General features: G+C 24.5%; 3 protein-coding genes across 3 annotated transcripts; 1 reads left to right on the top strand and 2 right to left on the bottom strand.

Annotated features, from left to right (window-relative positions):
• Positions 1–472: 472 nt before the first annotated feature.
• PmUG01_12074200 (conserved Plasmodium protein, unknown function) lies at positions 473–1,726 on the bottom strand (the record flags this gene model as incomplete). The annotated part of the gene is made up of 1 exon (XM_029006985.1): positions 473–1,726. One exon carries the CDS (start codon positions 1,724–1,726, stop codon positions 473–475), a length of 1,254 nt encoding a protein of 417 aa, XP_028863420.1.
• A 1,918-nt stretch (positions 1,727–3,644) lies between these two features.
• SEC7 (protein transport protein SEC7, putative) lies at positions 3,645–13,130 on the top strand (the record flags this gene model as incomplete). The annotated part of the gene is made up of 1 exon (XM_029006984.1): positions 3,645–13,130. The coding sequence occupies one exon, from the start codon at positions 3,645–3,647 to the stop codon at positions 13,128–13,130; it is 9,486 nt and encodes a 3,161-aa protein (XP_028863419.1).
• A 787-nt stretch (positions 13,131–13,917) lies between these two features.
• Positions 13,918–18,303, bottom strand: SRPK2 (serine/threonine protein kinase, putative; the record flags this gene model as incomplete). Its single annotated transcript, XM_029006983.1, has 1 exon — positions 13,918–18,303. One exon carries the CDS (start codon positions 18,301–18,303, stop codon positions 13,918–13,920), a length of 4,386 nt encoding a protein of 1,461 aa, XP_028863418.1.
• Between the last annotated feature and the right edge of the window lie 1,434 nt (positions 18,304–19,737).

Below are 19,737 nucleotides of genomic sequence, written 5' to 3'. Positions count from 1 at the left end.
CCTTCCAAATGCAATATAAATGAACAAAAAAAAAAAAAAAAAATTATAACTAAAAAAATTCATATGGTCAAAATGTCTGCATTGTTTTATCCAACTTTTTTGTAATTTTGTATTATTATATATTATGTATTAAAATTTGTGTTTTTGTTTTCAAACATATCTTCAAACTTTTTTTTTTTTTTTCCACCTATTAAGAATATAATTTCTTCTTAAAAAAGAACACTGGTATATAAAAAAAATTTTATTAATATATTTTACAATATATTAAAGATTGACGTTTATAAAATAATATTACATGTAATGCTGATTCTCTTTTATAAAAAGTAATTACAACTACGAAAAGGTATAATATGTAGTCACGTGTGTATTTGTGTAGGTAAACATATTTGTTCATTTATAACAGAACACTTTGTGCTGTACATAACAAACTTGAGTACTGTTTTTCCGTTATACATAAGAAGCAATAGGAAAACTACAAAATGACGATATCCTCATTAAGCATAGAATACATCATGTTCGTGTAAATTTTAATCTTCAATTCTTGCTCTAATACGGTAATTAATTTTAAAAAAGTTGTATTATCCGTACAAATACTTTTTAATTTTTGATGACCTAATTTTTCCAAGTAGTCACTTAATAAGCATATGGATTGAACTTTTTTTTGTAAAAAATCATCGCAATCTTCATTACAGCCTTTTGTACCTTCTGAATTTTCTTTATTAGAATTTGTTAGGCGTATTTGTTCTATGTGTTTTATATCCATTTTTTTCTTTTCTTTTATGCCTAAATTATTAATAGAAGAATTGCAAAAATTGTGTTGAAAACAATTATGAATGTCAAACTTATTTAAATTTGATTTTGAACAATGTTTTGATTTATATATTAGCATATTTATACAAATAATGGAGGCTAACTTTTCAAGTATTAATATACTCTCATCAGTAAGCTTTTCACTAGATTTTATGAGCAAAAATGCAAACGAAAAGCCTTTACACAAAATAAAATCGTCGATTCGTACTTCTTTATGATGATATCTTTTTTTTATTATATATGCATTTATAGTAATATCATATAAATTATCTAAATGGTCTAATTGATTTAAATAATCTAAATTCAGTATGAAATATTTCCTTAAAAATATATAGTCATTTAAAATGTAGGAAGTGTATTTAATTAATTGGTTAATACTTCTATTAAAATAAATTTGCTTAAAAGTATTTATATCTTCAATATTTTCTAATTTTTTGTCAATATATATTTTGTTGTTTTTATAGAATAAATGCATATAGTGCGAAATTTTTTGATTATCTATATTTAAGTAATTTGTTTTTCTATTGATATTATCATTCATTAAACCGTTGCACAAATTTATTAACAACTCTTTAAAATATATGTTCTCTGATATTAAATCATTGAAGCTGTTTAATTCAGTTATTCCTATCAAATTGCCCTCCGATGATAAGCAGTAATAACCTTCTGTTAATTTCTTCTTTCTATTTTCGTAATTTTCATTTAAATTTTGAAAAATATAATTTACGCTTTTACCAATGTCATAATTATTATTACTTAAAATACTTCTGCATATGCTGATAGATAAATTGGTAGTTTTTCTGAATTCCTTAATTTTTTTTAAGTGTTCATTAGACAGTTTTGACTGAGTTGTACTTAAACGGCAATTTCTTGTTAATAATGTTAAACAGGCTGGGCATTTATATGTCAGCAGCATGTTTGTGGATGCGTCTATAAATGGCATGTACATATGCATATTCATATATGAACATGAGCATATAATATATGTGTATATAATATATGTGTATATAATATATGTGTATATAATATATGTGTGTATAATATATATATATATATACAATATTATGTGTACGTTTTATGAATATATTCTGAAAAACAGTTGTGACTAAAGTTCCTTAGACATATTTACAAATTTAGCATAATATTATAAGGATGAGATACGCGTGCGTATGATATAGGAAATATTCAAAAATAAATTTTCATTTTATGGAGAATAAAAAGATAAAACAAGTATGCAATATAAAATAGATATTAAAAATTAATCTTATAATAAAAATGTAACTTATAAAATAATATGTCTTTTTTTTTTTTTTTTTTTTTTAACTTTTAAGAAATTCGGACTTCCTAAAAAGTACTTTTTCATTTATCGCATAAGCTAAAAACAAAATATTATATTGTACATATAATTTTCCTTACAATTCTTGGAAAATATATAATTTTACAATCTTTAATATTAAAGTGTATGTTTTTTTATTTTTCTTCAGAAAAAGAGCAATAAGTATAGGCCGCTCTTTCTAACGTTACCGGTGCAATTTGAATTATATGTGTACAGTGTAACATATAGGTGTAATCAAAAGAAAGAAAAAAAAATATTATATATATTATACTGATTTGTATAAACAGTTTATAAACGACTTTTTGTGTAGCTAATTTTTTTCTTTTGTTTCCTTCCTATATGAATTATTATATATAAAAATTTATCTTTCTTTTTTTTACCTTTTTTTTTACTTTTTTTTTTTTTTTATATTACAATGTTAAAAAAAGGTTATCATCGTTACCTTTCACGAAAAAAAATATTATTTAACGAAAAAATAATCTTTTATTTTTTGCCCATTTATGGCTCACAAAAAAAGTAAAAACATTATGAATTCAATACATATAAATGTAATATGCATATAAATATATTTGTAAACTCGAAGGATTTTTTTTATTGGAAATAATTTTTTAATGGTTTATTTTCTCCTTTATTAATTCTAATATTGTAAACTTATTTTTTGTTCCTTTTATTTAGAAATTTTTTTTTCCCTTTATATACATCAATGCAAAGCCATAATATTTTATTCATTCCTGTTCATCCTTTTTTTTTTTTTTTTGAAGTTTTTTTTTTATACATATATAATTATCACTTTTCAGTTTCCTCTTTTAGAATGTTTTGCTACACAATTTTTTTTCTTTTTATTATCAATTTAGCGTAAAATATTAATTAAAAGGAACGTTTTTGTATTTTTTAGGAAAATTTATACATATATATAAAATGTTTTCACATACTTTTTAAAATTATATAACTTGTATTTTCTTCATAAGCATAAACATTTATAATTTGTTCTATCTTTTTGCTATTTTCTATTTGCTTTTTTTTTTTTTCTTTTATAAAATGATATCTACTTTAGAATACATTATACAGAACTGTATAAATATGGAAAAAAGGATGATAACAAAATAACACATTAGTATTAAAATTTACATGAAAAAAAAATATTATGTGCATATAAGTAAATGTGTATATTTATATATTTGAAAAAGCGTTAATTTTGTTCAAATCACGTAAGCAGAGTTCCAGAAAGAAATAAAGCTATTTTAAAATATAATAGAAAGAGGCAAAGTGGTGTACATATAAACATACATATATACATCTTCGCATATCAGCATTTGTATATATGTATACATAGAAGTATTTTTTTTAACCCGAATACTCCAAAATTATTGCTTTTTGGCTGAGTCCCTCTTATATTGTTAAAAGCTACAACAAGAAAAGTATAGTTCCATAGAAATGTACGAAATACATTTTTTTGTGGAAAATGGAATACAATAAACATTATGAAAAAAAAAAAAAAATGGAAAAAAGTATATGTTTTAAGAATGCTTACAAATGGAATGGTGATAATAAGAAGAATTTGGTCCCAAATTTTTTAAGTAATGAGTTCAGTAATGATGAATATACAAAACTAAATATATTTACAATCATAAAAAATGAAATAATCAATGTGCTATCAGTTATAAAAAAGCAAGAATATAATAAAAATTTAGACTCAAGTATTGTAGATGCATTATTTATCTTATACAACAGTATTAATAATTTAAATTATAATATAAAGGAAGGTATAGAAGTACCAGAATTTAATAATAAGCTAGATATATATCATATTGCACCTTTTTTAAATATTATAAGAAATAATAACATTTTTTATAAAATTAAATTAAATGCATTGCACTCGTTAGATCATATATTAAAATATAATAGTATATATCTCAATGAAAAGACATACGATAAAACCGTATCCTCCAAAAAGTTGTCCTATATATCTTCAGACAATAATGAATATGAAATTAAGAATGACGAAAATTATTATAAGAGAAAAAAGTACTTAACTAATACAAACGAGAATAGTGTAACAAAGGTCAGTGGTGACAAACATGTGGAGAATGATACTCAGTTATTATCCAAGACAAATGAAAAAATTCCTAAAAGAAAGAAATATAACTTTTTTTCGAAAAATTATAAATTAACTAAAAAATTTAGTCTTAAAAAAGAAGAAAACCCTGATTTTATATTAAATAAAGGAAACAATATTATTAACATTAGTATAGAAACACTATTGAGTGCCCCTATGACCTACAGTAATATTAATCATGAAGAAATTATATTATACGATACCATAATTTTGTTTAATAATATTTTGTGCAATTCTATGAAAGTTGTTGATAGAAAAAACATTATAAAAATAATTTGTTATATTTTTAAAATATATAAGAATAATAAATACTCTTTATTGTTTAAGGGTAACTGTGAATCCGTATTAAAAAATATTTTTTACGTAGTTATGAGTAGTGTTATGAGCAATGGAGCGAATAATGGCTCGAATGATAACGTGAAAAAATACGTGAATAATAATGCTGTGAATGGTAGAACTGTGCATAGTGGTACTATGAATAATAATACTGTGAATAGTAATGCTGTGAATAATAGTACTGTGAATAATGCGGTAAATAAGCATTTTAATAGTACTACAAACAGTGCTGATGACGATTTCATACAAGACATATTGAGCATAGTCCTAATATTAATAAACAGTAATAAAAGTAAGTTTATTGTAGATTTATTAAAAACAAAGGAGTGCATAAATTTGAATAATGATTTATTTGAAAATGAGATTTCTAATGATAATTTGGAATGCATTAATATGTTATCCTTTAGATTGCTAAACATTTTATTGGAAACATGTGGTTACTCATTAATAAATAAAAATTTTGATGCATTATGTAATATAATAAGGTGTTTGTTTTTGCATATGACGTCTTCTTCTTATATACTAATGTGTAGATCAATGAGAACTTATATAAATATGTTCATTTTATACAAGAAGCATTTCTTTATTTATAATGAAATATTTATTAATATTTTATTAAATATACTTAAGAAAAGTTCTGCAAAAAATGTTATTGAAACGGCCTTATTAACCCTATCATATTTTTGTATAGAAAATGTTTTATTTGAAATTTATTATAACCACGATGTTAACTTGTATGCATTTGATGTATTAGAGAATTTCGTACAGTCTATATTAAGTTTATGTGTAAATTTTATTCAAAATACTACAATTATGAATGAAATAATTTTTAAAATGATTAAAAATATTTTGTATATACTAATACCGTATATCACTAGCAATACCACAACTGGAAGCAATAACAACAACAACAACAACAACCGAAATAGCATTAACAGTGTGAACGAATCAACAAGCCGCATGTATGAAATTGGATATACTAATCAGATAATTACAGAATTTAGGAACGATTTATATTCAAATACTTTTGGTTATGTAATTAATTCGAGGAAAAAACGTAAAGTAAGAAACACAATCGAAAAAAAAAATGGTAAGGAGCAGGAAGAGGAAACACAACAAAATAAAAAGAAAGAAATTATGGAAAATAAAAATGTAGCCAAATTAGATAACGTAAATGAATTAGAATGTAAAAGTATAAAAGGACATATAGATGAAATTACCGAAAACGTTAATAAAAAAAATGCTTGTAAATCAGGAGAAGGAGTTACCGAAGAGGTATCAGATAATAAAGGTAAATCAAAAAAAAGTAATATGAATGAATTATACACTTTAAATTTTTTGACATCAAGTAAAGATAAAAGTTACATTGTTTTTTGCTCCATGTTATTATTTGAGCATTTAAAAGGATATCACAAAGTTTACTATATTAAGAACAAACAACATTTAATGAGAAAAAAAAAAAATAGAAAAGAAATATTAAAGAAGTCTGCAACCATATTTAATACATTAAAAAATAAATCTATTGATGAATTAATTAAAATGAATATAATCCAAACAAAGGATTCTCTTAATCAGATAGATAAAAATAATTATATCCTTGATTCTGTAATGGCACATGAAAATGAAAATTTAATTGTTCATTCTAATTCGTCCGTTGACGAAAAGTGTTGTATCGCGAAGGAAGTGGATACAGAAAAGGCAAATAATCATAGCGGTAGTATGACTTATATAAATTCTGTGAAAAATAACGAAGATAGTACAAAAATTAGTAATAACAATTCGAGGAGTATTACTTATAATGGCAGCATTACGAATAACCCAAAAGATGGGGAGCAAGAAAAAAGTGCAGACACTAGTAGTGTTAACCATACCTCTGCAGTAGGAGCATATAATGACGAAAGGGTTGAAGAGGAAAATGATAAAGATGAAAGTAGGAACGATCATATAGATAATAATTGTGAAAATGAAACATGTGAAAATAATTATACAAAAGAAACAAAAGATACAAAAGATGCAAAGGATGCAAAAAGTGAATTCTCTACAAATGTACAGTCTTCAGGAAGTACAAATATAAATTACAATTATAATGGAACTATCGAATATGACCATAATAAAGACGATGAAGTAAAAGTAGAGGAGGAGAATAACAAGAATACAGAATTATCAAAAGAAGAAAACGATATAGAAATAGGAAAAGAAAAAAAGAACAATAAACAAAATCAGATAAACCAGTCAGGAACTGCTAACGAAGAGTGTAAAATTACGAAAACTAATTCGAAAGGTAGTTGTACTAATAATGTACAAAAAAATTTAATGGAAGATGAACATTTTTTAAAATCAATTGCAAAGTTTTTGAGATATAATCCTTTTTTAGACAAAGAATTTGTTGGCGAATATATTTCTCATAGAAAAAATATTAATATTTTAAAGAGTTATGTGAAATTATTTGATTTTTGTAATTTGTCATTATTGTCTTCATTAAGATTATTTTTACATTGTTTTAAATTACCCGGAGAAGCTCAGTTAATTGAAAGGATACTTGAACATTTCAGTTTGTGTTTTTTTTATTCCAATCCTATATGTGGAAACGTAGATTTAGTTTACAAAATGGAGAATGACAAAGTTGTTTGTTTGTCGAAGGAAGAAGAACTAGCAAACACAAAGAGGTATATACTAATAGATTTCCTGAACGATAACATGTATGAAGGTAGTAGTAGTAGTAGCGGTAATGGTTATGGTAATAATAATGATGCTAATGACAGTACAACGGCACTGCACAATAACAGCAATAAAGACAATAGTTCTAACGGAATAAATAACGTAGATATAGTCTATTCACAGAAAAATAAATTCGATGGAAAAAGTAACATAGAATATGACAGCGTTCAGGAGAAAATAAACTTGAAAAAGGATGTTGATATAAATGATTATATTCATAAAAATGTATATTCTATTTCTAAAAAGGTACAATTAATGAAAGAAGAAGAAGTTCAAAAGAAGTATGTAATAGTTGAAAATAGCGATGTCATATTTATTTTAACGTATTCAATTATTATGTTGAACACAGACCTACATAATAATCAGGTAAAAAATAAAATGAAGTTGGAAGAATTTATTAAGAATAATAGAGGAATAAATAATGGAAAAAATATAGATAGAATATATTTAGAAAATTTATATAACTGTATACTACATGAAGAAATTAAATTATTTTCAAACACTCAAAATTCGTATACAAATGATAATCAATACTGGAAATTGCTAGAGAAAAGGAAGGAGCAATATAAGAAGTATCACTGTTTCAAAATGAAAGAAGTTTATTTTTATAAATTTGATATTAACAAATTGTTGATAAAAAATAATTTTATACCTATATTTTTTGAAATTTTCAAACGTACTAGCGATTATAGTTTAATAGAAAATTGTTTATGCATTTTTAAAGTGGTTATAAATACTTTGGCATATTATCACGATTTAGAAAATATTAACAAATTGTGTTACATTTTTAAATATATAAATTTTTATCTAACTCAGAAATCTCAATCATTGTTGTATCTTTTATTTCATTTTGTGAAGAAATGTCATAATTTATTTCGTGATGGCTGGATTATATATATAAACATAATATTCAAATTAATTACTATTGATCTGATTCCTATTTTTTTTTACCCACATATGTATATAAATAACACGCAATTTATCAATGAAAAGGAATTTTTAAATAAAAAATATAAAAAAGGGAACTGCGTTGAAACGTATAATATAAACAAAAGCATAACAGAAATATATCAACACCCACATCTAGTGTTCAAAAAGAACGTTAAGAAATTAAATAAATCCAAATGGATTGACGAATTTAGTAGTATGTTTTTTTCAAGACATAGTAATAACGAAAATAGTAATTTATCAATTATATTTAAAGAAAATTATCCTGAAAAACCAGAAGAAAATAAGAAAAAAAAAAAAAAAAAAAAAAAAATTCAGGAAAATTTAAATAAAGAAAAACTAAGCACTCAACAGACTAGAGAGTTAAAACAAACAGAGGAAGAAAATGAAGAAGAATATGATGACAATTATGAAGAACATGACGACGACGATGATAATAATAATAATAGTGATGTAGATAATTTGAATCATATATATGTAAATATTAAAGCAGATCCAAAAAACCCTGATAATAGTACCATTATAGACAATGTTAATATTTATAAAAGATTAAAATTAGATATATACAATTTTTTTACAATTAATGATTTTTATAATAATATTATTACTAACTTAAATATTAGCAGTTTTATGTACTTAATAAAAATATTAATGGTTAAATGTTCAGTTAATAAAGAAAAAAATGAATTAAATAACGTAAATGTAGGAAATAAAGCGGATTTGCATAACATAAGTGCAAAAGTTCAAATACCTAATCAAGGTTACTTAACAAATGATAAATTTTGTTCCAATAATAATACGCAAGATATTATAAATGATTCTAATCCTGTTCTAGTTAATTCGGACAACTCCTTTGATTTGTTTTGTTTGAATAAGGAAAAACTGCTTACCTCACAAATGTTTTTTCACATTATGTATTTTAAAATTAATTATACCTATGTTCTGTATAATATGATATGCAAACAGAACAAAAAGCAACTGCGGAAAAAAAAGAAAACGAGCTATGAAAAATTGTACGAGGAAGAAGTTAATGACCTTACTTCCAATTTGGTAAACTTACCAAATACACAATATAACTATCAGATTCAAAGTGAAGGAAAAGAAAACAAAAAAAATATTATGAAAAAGGAAGAGGAAAAAAAAAGAAATAAATACGATCTTACATTGAATAATATATATGATACAGATAATTCTACCAACATATCAACTAGTGACTCAGAATACAGTGATATGTCTACGGATTCTTTTTTTATTAAAAAAAACGAAATATTTGGAGGGGAAGATAAATTCTACCTCAACAGTAACGACGAGAATCATCAGAAGGATCAGGAAAAGCGGGAAAAATTAAAGGATCCCGATGAATTTGATAAAATTTACGTATATGCTGACGAAGAACAAGGTGAAGAGTTAAGTAGCGAGGAGGGAGAGGACGAAAAAGATGACGAAGAGGATGAAGAGGATGAAGATGGCGAGGATGATGAGTATAACAGTTGTAGTGAAAAGGAGAAGGCAAGCAAAAAAATGGATTATGGCAAAAAAGACAAAGGAAGCAATATTATGAAAAATTACAATAAAGGGAAAAAAACTAACTCAAAAGAAATTATAAGTAAAGATGCATATTTGAATAACAATATGAAGAGAAGTAATAATAAGGACAAAGTTAAAGAATTTTTAATGGACAAAATTAAAATGAATCTTTATATGAAAACATATATAATGCATTTAAAAATTACAGTAATTACATTTGAACATTTTTTTAATTTACTAAATAGATATTTACTAATAAATTATGACAGTACTATTTTTGTTAATATATATAATAGCATTTTTAAAAATTTTCAAATGGAGAATTTAAAATTTCTTACGGAAGAAGAAATTTCAAATGATGATTCATATCATATATATGACAGCGATTTTGAAAATATAGCTAAAAAATTAAATTATAAAGAAGAAAAAATTGATGTAAACGATGTTGAAAAGAATATGTTCCTTATAAAAATTACCGAAACAGATTTAGAGGAAGACTGGTTATTCATTGAGCAGCTAATTATGAGTGTCGTAAATTTCTCGTATATTTGTTTTAATATATATAAAGATGATAAAAATAAAATAAGTGGACAGAGACAAATGGACATGAATTGTTTATTTGCAAAAAATTATATACAAATTAAAAAAAAAAATAATAAATTCTTTTTTCTTTGTGGCATATATTTAATGTATATTTTGCAGTTTTTAAAAAAGAATATTTTATATCGTTTTATTGATAAAATCATATATGTGTTAGAGAAAATATCAAAGAATGTGTATGTAAATAGCTGCATAATCAACATATACTTACACATGTTACAGTTAATAACCCCTAATAACATTTTATATAAAAATACAAATAATACAAATATTTCTTTAAATGATAAAGATATATATATTTACATAGAAAAGGCAACTATATATACTGAAAGTATTAACAACATAATAAACAATAACAGTGTGTTATTAAAATTAAACAATTTTAATATAGAGAATATCATATTATCCTTACTACCGTACTTACTATATTTTAATAATAAAAAGGAGGAAATTAATGCGCATATAGCTTCTATCAATTCGGAATGTTTACACATCATATCAAACATATATTACAAAAGTATATATATGTATATGAATAATTCAAAAAAAAAAAAAAAAAAAAAAATGAGCAAATTAATGGATACATATATTGTAAATCGTGATGATAACTATAATGATACCTTATACAAAAAGTATAAAGATAACATTGCGTTTGAGAAAATTATTGAATTAAAAAAAATGTATATTTTTTTACTAACATGCTTTGTGTTATCACTGGCTTGCTCCTTTAGCTCAAAAAGAACAAGAAGTGAAGCATATATAAAACTACAGCAGTTTCTTTTTAATGAAAATTATATTTTTAAAAGAGTACAAAAAAAAGAGGAAAGTACTATGACAAATAATAAAAATGAAAAGAATTCCAAACATGATAAGTACGTTTATAGAGATGAAAAATTAATAGATTTAATAAGTAATTTTATTATTTTGCCGTTAATAACATATAATTATTATTTTCCTTTTATATGTAAGAACATTTCTACAGATAAACTAAATTGTGAAAATGAACAATACAAAAACAACAGTGAAAATGATATTGACCCCAATGGAAATAACTATGCGAATTCTTTGAATGCTAAAAAAAATTATTGTATGGAAGCTTTGCTCAATTTTAATTTGTACAATAAAAAAAGCAATGATATATCTGATAAAATGTTGGAAAAAAATGAATATGAAAATTGTGGTTGTATTATTAATTATAAAAATATAGAGGCTATAGATCAAGATATAAATGTATTAAACAATTTATTTAATTATGCAAATGATTATTATATACATACTATGTTGCATAAACAGTACAATTACTACTTTAGTTATTTATATGCCAAAAAAATGTTAACCTATGATAATGTATGTTACAGGAAAAGTATGAGTATTAGTTTTGTTAGTCATATAATTTTGTCCTTCTTATATTCTCTGCTCAATTGCTCAGGAGATTCATGTGATATCAAAAGAATCAGCAAAAATGATACTAATATGGACAGTGAGAATGATAAGAATGAGGAAAATAGAAAGAGATATGAACAGGGAAGGGATTCGTTTACACAAAATGATGAAATTAATAATAAATACTTAAATGATCTAGAAGAAGAGTGTGATATTAACTTGTATGAATTGCTATGTTTAAATAATGAAAGAATATGCAATAAAATTTTAACAAAAACAAAATGTGAAAATAATTGTATCTTTTATTTTTTAAAACACTTTTATTGTGCATTATTAACTATTCAAGAAGAAGCAAAAAAAATATTAAATATTTACAAAGAAACTTTTGTTGAAAATATAAAAAATATTATTTATGTTTCATCATCTTATGCATACTCTTTAAAAGATCATCGTATTAATTGTTTTTCCCATATTAAAAATGGTTATTCATTTTTGAATGAAGAAGAAAAAAAACATCTAAAACCTTATAATGCAGAAAATGTAGAAGACAAAAATAATCTACCAAATGACGACAATGAAATTTTTAAAAGCATTTCCAAACTACAAGTTAATGTAAGAATTAGTATTGTCATTGTTTACTATATTTTATATTCTGATAACAGCCAAAATGATCAATTTAAAAATATTTTCGAGGAATTATTAAATGTTTTATTAACCAAATATGATGATGGAGCACGCACCCAAGCCGATTGTACTGTTATCAGTACAACGGAAAAGAAAACAGAAGACGAAAAGGAACAAGCCCATCCGGGAAATATACCAAATGAAAGTGCAGATAATCAGGGAGACAAAGTTATGGGAACCGATGAAGGGCATAAAAAGGGTGCGGATAGTAAGACAAATGAAGAAAATGAGGAGAAAAAAGAGGAAGATGATAATAACAAAAAGGAAAATGAAAACAGGAAAGCTGAAGAGCTCAATGAACAAAAAGACACTGATGATATTAAAATGGATGTTGATAAGACGGGTGAAGAACACAACGAGAACAAAAATGGCGATGATAATAAAACGGTTTCTGATGGAAATACAAATGAAGAATTTGTAAGGAAAGATTATAATGAAAAGGATCCTCTTAGCAAGGTAGATAAAGAGCATAATCATCACAAAAAGGGGGATTCTAACAAGACATATGAAGAGAATGGGGAGGAAAAAGAGGGGGAAGATGACAACTCGTATGAAGAACATAACGATCACAGAAAGGGGGATGATAACAAGACATATGAAGAGAATGACCAGCAAAAAGAGGGAGATAATAACAAGGCAAGCGAAGACTCCAGAGACAGCGATTACAATTAAGTGGCTAAAAAATAGAGTTATCGAATTAAATTTAAACGGAAAAATATATGCTATCCATCCGTACATATACATTTGTTTATATATGTACATATTTCAGAAGAAAAACACATATTAACAGACATATGGTTAACAAAGTTAAGAATGTATATCCTTTTTAATCATTTGAAAAGCAAGTTGACACGAAGATAGTTTTTTTCAAATAAGGAATTTGAAAGCACTTGTTCTATATTAGTATGATATGGTAAAAATAAATGAAAAAAGGTTATTATAAAACCGCACAAAACAAAATAAAAAATTTTATTTAAAAAATATTCTTGATATTATCTTAATAATGTTTTTTATTTTTATTTTAATATTAATGTATTTTTTAATTCTAATTTTCATTGCTTGTATATTTCCTTTTTTTTTTTTTTTTTTTTTTTTTAATAATCGTATCCCATTATTTTTAGTGTGTAGTTTCTTTATAGTATATATAACGTATAGTATATATTATATAGCATATATCATATATTATATTTTTATTGTTTTATTTTTTTGCATTGTTATATATTAATCATTTTATTATTTAATTTTTTTTCCTCTTTTTTTTTTGTGATGGAAATTAGTACAAAGGTGTACAAACTCTTTCCCCCGCCTGCTATTGTTAGCGCCCCTTTTAGAAGTTATATATAAATCTGATTATGTCACATAGGCATATATATATATATATACAAATACGTATACAAGTAGACATACATATACGTATACACATATTCACGTGCGCGTTTACACTAATATACACGCACCACTACAAACCGTCTTCGTACAGTTGTGGCCTGAGCCATGGGTGCTCCAATGCTTCAATCGAATTAAGTCTCTTGCAGGGGTCTATCTGAAGTAGCGATAAAAGGAAATCTAGAAATAATAAATCGCTTATTTGAAAATTATGTTTTAACAGGTTATTACTAGGACTACAGACATCGTAATAAACCTCTTGATTTCGTTCTTTAGATAGAAACTGTGAACTTTGGCTTGTGCTTTTATTTCTTAATAAATCATTTATAAAATTTTCATTTTTATTTAGACGAAAGAAATCTTTTGAGTTAAAGATAACTGGATCGTCATCTATTTCATGAACTTGTTCTTCCTTAAAATAATTATCATAATTTTTATCAACCGTTATTTTGTTTAGTATTATTAATCCATGTTTTGTAAAAACATAAGGTATTCTACATCCATTTATCATATAAAATGGGAAGGGCCCAATATAAGACACTATAGAATATATAAAACGATATATATTTTGATGATCAAATAATATATTTTTAGTTAAAAATTCAAATAATATGCAACCCAAGCTCCACATATCAATTTTTCTATCATAGTTTTGTTGTAACAACACCTCAGGGGATCGGTAAGATCTTGTTTGAACATACATTTCTAATTTGTCACTTTCATATATAGAACTATTAAAATCTATTATTTTTATTTTGTCAAATTTTTCACAACTAAAAATATGAGTTTTATCGGAATTATTTGAACAGTTTCCTTTATTATTATAAATATTAGTGTCTTTTTCATATGCATATTTGTCATAACACTTCCTCGAATAGTTACCACATTTTGATAATAAAATATTATCTTTTTCACATGTTTCATTGTTTTCATGTAAATTTTTGAGGATAACTAAATTATTCTTTTCACTTTTATTTGCCTCCTGGTAAGAATTACACTTGATCTCGCCGACATCTTTTATATCATTCTCATTTGACATAAAACTAGGTTCATAACTCTCTGCGATATATGCATTATAACTGTTTACGAATGAACGGTTTTTTAATGCTCCTGATAAATTTGATGTTGTTGAATTAAATTTATTTTCCGCTTTTTCTTCTGTATTATTTGTGTTATATTTCACGTCTGTCTCCTCTTTTGAATCCCTTTTCGAGACATTTTTCCCTCTCTTCATATTTATCATAATATTTTCAGGTTTTAAATCACAGTGAATTAAATTTTTCGAATGGATATATGCTAAACCATCCAATAAATTCTTAGCTAAAATTTGTAGTTGACCTAATGTTCCTAATTTCCCCTTTTTTATAAAATAATTGTATAAGTCACTTTGCATATATTCAGTTACTATAACTAAATGCTCTTTAAAATAAAAATAATCATAGAGTTGTATAATATTTTTATTAGTCAATGTGCAATAGCTATCACCTTTCGTGGTATTACTTTCACTTGATAGCATATTCAAAACTATCAATTCAAATAAACCTTGATCTAAAAAACTCTTTCCATTTTTCATCACTTTTAAGCAGACATATTTATAATCTTTTTTTATTCTCCCTTTGTTTGTTAAAAGAGATTTTCTTTCCATATTAAGGTATTTATTGTGTATACTATGACCATTGCAGGTAGCATTTTTTGTTTTAAAGCCTGTTGACATTTTTTGTGTATCAAAATTAATCACATTATCATAAATATTCTTTTTATTAGCATTTATTTTTTCATCCTTCGTGGTTTTATTTGTACAACATACATCCTTCCGTTTTCCACCTCTTTTATAAAGAATATTTAAGCATTTTAAGGTAGTGCTAAACTTAGTCTTGGACAAAACCTTTATTACTTTATATTTATTTATAATTATTTGACCTGGAAAGAAATTCATTTCTTCCAAAATGCAAAACTCGCTTTTATTTGTTTCATACACAATTTTTAGATTAATTACATTATATGTGTTGTCGTAATTACTTTCGTTCTCCAAAATGACATCCTTAACTGTACCCATATCGCTGTCACTATCACTGCGATTGTGACTGTCGTTATCACCATTATAATGACCATTTCTAAGATTAATATTGATTCTTTCATTCTTCACGTTATTTCCTGTGTCTTCAAGTTTTAGAATATCATTAGTTACGTTATATTCACCATTAAACTTTAATTCTTTTTTTTTTTTTAACTGTTTTGATCTAAATAAATTATAATTTCCATTACAATATTCATCAATCCACCTGTTTTCTTCTTTTTCATATTGTATTAGTTTTTCCTTCTTTATTACATTATCCTCCTCAGATATACTTTTATATTTACATTCTGCTTCGTAACAAGTGTTTGTATCTTTAATATTCCTATCAGACAAATGATTCTCTCTGTTGTCGTCCATTTCTTTATTTATACATGGTTCATTCTCTAGTGTTATAGCGTTAGACAGCTCATCATCAAAGTATAAATTATTTATATTTTTCCCATTCTCCTGGAAATTTATACTATTTCCTTGTACGCTCGTTTCATTGCTAACCAGAAAAGGGGAGCTGCTTCTGGCATTATACGTGATATTGTTCTTATTGTTATCACTGTTATCATGGTTATTGTCATTGATAGTATTGTTCTTACTTTCTTTGTTATTTCTGTCCATGTCATTGCTGTAACTATAATTGTTAATGTTGTTCTTCCCCTGCGAACAATTATAATAATTATGGTTTTCCATACATTTGTAGAAGTCACTTATACTTTGGTAAAAATCACTTCTATTACTATTTAAATTATTTTTTTTATTGACTATGTTATTTATCTCACACGTTTCATAATTCTCTGATTCGATATAACCATGAATTCTAGTTACTTTATCTTCATTCTCATAAATATTGCTGTTACTCTTGGGTGAATTACAAAAATGATTAAACATTTTTGAAGGAATAGTTGAACATTTATTTAATTTTTCATCTTTTTCTGCAATTGGTTCATTTTTTGAATTGAATCTAAAATGTTTATTTTCTATCTCTTCGTTATAGCAATATGGGCTTCTATAAAATTTGTTATTTTCATCAATTTGATATTTTTCACTACTCACATAATTCTCATCTTCATAATTATCGACTTCTTCACTTTTATTAGTTCCATTATACGTGCCAAAATTTGGAGATAACTGACGATCATCTGATCCAAACATAGGAGAATTGCATTTGTTATACGAATTGTTTCTACTTAATAGTATACTATCTGTATATATGTTATAGTTGTTTCCATTGATACTGGATGAATTGTTAGACAGTGAATATGTATTGACACCATTTAAACTTTTTTCATAATTTGTATAATTCGATGAGGACATAGTAACCCCAGTTTGTTCCTCGTAGTTTCTAATAAAAAAATAATTTATAGGAACATTGAAAAAAAAATTTTCCGCCTTAAAAATATTATTATAATTACCCATAAAATCAAAGGTTCCATTTTTATTATTATCCACCTTTTTTTTTAGCATATTTATAGTTTCATAACTTAAGTATTTGGAATATTCATCTAACTTAATACTATTGTTATGTATTCTATAAAATTCTTTAATCTCTTCAATTAAATATTCTTTAGATACTCTTCTAACATTTAGTGTATAGTCTAACCCAGTAACATATTTTATTAAGACATCACTTCTCCTATTAACTGTAAAATCATTATTTTCATTGCTTGAGTCTTCCGTGTTTGTTAATGAACTTGAATTACTTGAATTACTGTTAGAATGGAACGGGAACTCTTCAAATGTTACTAGATGATATTTATTATTATTATAATCAATATTATTATTATTATTATTATTATTACATGCTGCTAATATATCATACCTATTTGTAGAACTTGATAATTTCGGATTTTGCTCATGCATGCTCCACATCTTATTAATCTTTCCTAATTCCAACTTTTCGTCAATCTTTCTTTTATTTCTTTCTTTTAAAATTTTCTCCGTATTCAAATTTTTAATCTTGTCATACTCATCCTCCATATCAATAGTACATTTATAATAAAACTTTCCATCCTTATCAGATCCTGCTCTATCTCCTTCGTCTATTTCGTCATTATTTTGTTGTATGCATATAGTTTCACCAATATCGTTACTATTATAATGGAAATATTGTGATTCATCAGTGTCTTTGCTATTAATTTTGTTACCTTCTACTTCATCATCCTTATTCGTACCCTTTTTCTCTAAAATGCATTTATACAAAATGCTAAGTTTGTTCATAAAATCATTAAATTTATAATTAAATTCATTTATCTCCTTATTTCTTTCATTTTTTGTAAGCACATTACTAGAAATATTAAAACTGTTAGCATGCTTCTTTTTATACAGCATGCAGTAGTTATTGAACTCCTCAACTATGTCAAAAAGTGAAATTAAGCAATCCCCCTTTAGCATATTTTATTACATTACTATTTCATTAAAAGGCTGTTCCTGTGGTAAGTAGGAAAAAGCAAAATTAATAGTTCCTTTTGGAATTGTACAAAAAAAAAAAAAAAAAAAAAAAAAAAAAAAAAAAAAAAAAAAAGAAAAAAAAAAAAAATAATTGCGTAGAAATTATGTTTTAATATATAAACCCAATAAGATGAACGTCTTCAAGATCAATTATCAACTCTGTTCTTTGAATAGTTGCTCGGAAATGTTTTAAGCATATATGCAAATTTTTCTCTTCATACTTTTTAATTTCCGATCGTCTTATATTTTAAGTATACATATATATATATATATATATTTTTTACTCGATTTTTCTTTTTATTTAAACTACATACACACTGAGTGGTAAGAGGTTATGTATTATTATGTGGTTACTTTATTGTATTTTATTCTTTTTTCATTTGTTGCAATTAACATTATGCTATTTAATTTCCCTTATTATTACCTTTAACCTTATTTTAAATTTCTGTTTTTTCTGAATGTTGCTCAAATTAAGTAGAATTATTCAAGCGTAAATTAAATAATTCAAAAAAAACAAAAAAAAATAAATATAAATATAAATAAATTCCTAAAAATTTTTATTACGTGTAAATCCTGAAACAAACTAAAATTTATTATATATTATATAGTACACACAAACATATATGATTGTTGCATAATTCGTTTAGATCCCTATACCTACATGAAATTTATTTTTTTTTTAAAGATTTGTAAATTTCACATCAGCAATAAAAAGAAAAATAAAGTATTCCACAACCATTTGAAATATAAAAAAAAAAAATAAATAAATGGGTACATCCAAAAATAAAGAATTCGCAAATGAATGTAAGGCACATCACAATGCAGAATTACGATACGTTTTCGAATTAATAAAAAAAATGTATTCTTCATAATGGCTAAATTTTACACATAAAATAAAAAAATAAATAAAATACGTACATACGCATATAAATAAGCACATATATATACGCATACGTACATATTTCTGTATATTTATATTTATGTGTGTCCGCATATATTTTTACGTATGTTTACGTCAAAAGTTATTTTAAAGAGGGTTAAAAAAAAAATAAAAGAAGTGAATATAATATTGTACTGTTCAAACATCATGACAGCATAATATATATTAAACTATAATACTTAACCATAAATTAAGATTGAAAATAATTTTTACTTACTAAATTTTTTTACCTCTACTTTTATTATTTTTTCCAAGGTAGTATAAGAAAATTATAATACAATAAAAAGTTTATTACAACATTTAAATAGTGGGTTTATTATTCATTTTATATGGTATGGAAAATAAATAAACGCATAAAGGTGTAGATAAAATACTCTTTAAATGGTGAAACAAAAAAAAAATTATAAAAAAAAAAAAAAAGGGTGTATGCACATATG

The sequence above is a fragment of the Plasmodium malariae genome (genome assembly GCF_900090045.1).
Source record: "Plasmodium malariae genome assembly, chromosome: 12".
In the NCBI taxonomy this organism is placed as follows: Eukaryota; Apicomplexa; class Aconoidasida; order Haemosporida; family Plasmodiidae; genus Plasmodium; species Plasmodium malariae.
The sequence above is the reverse complement of the archived record's forward strand: the minus strand, read 5'-3'. Positions and strand labels throughout refer to the sequence as shown.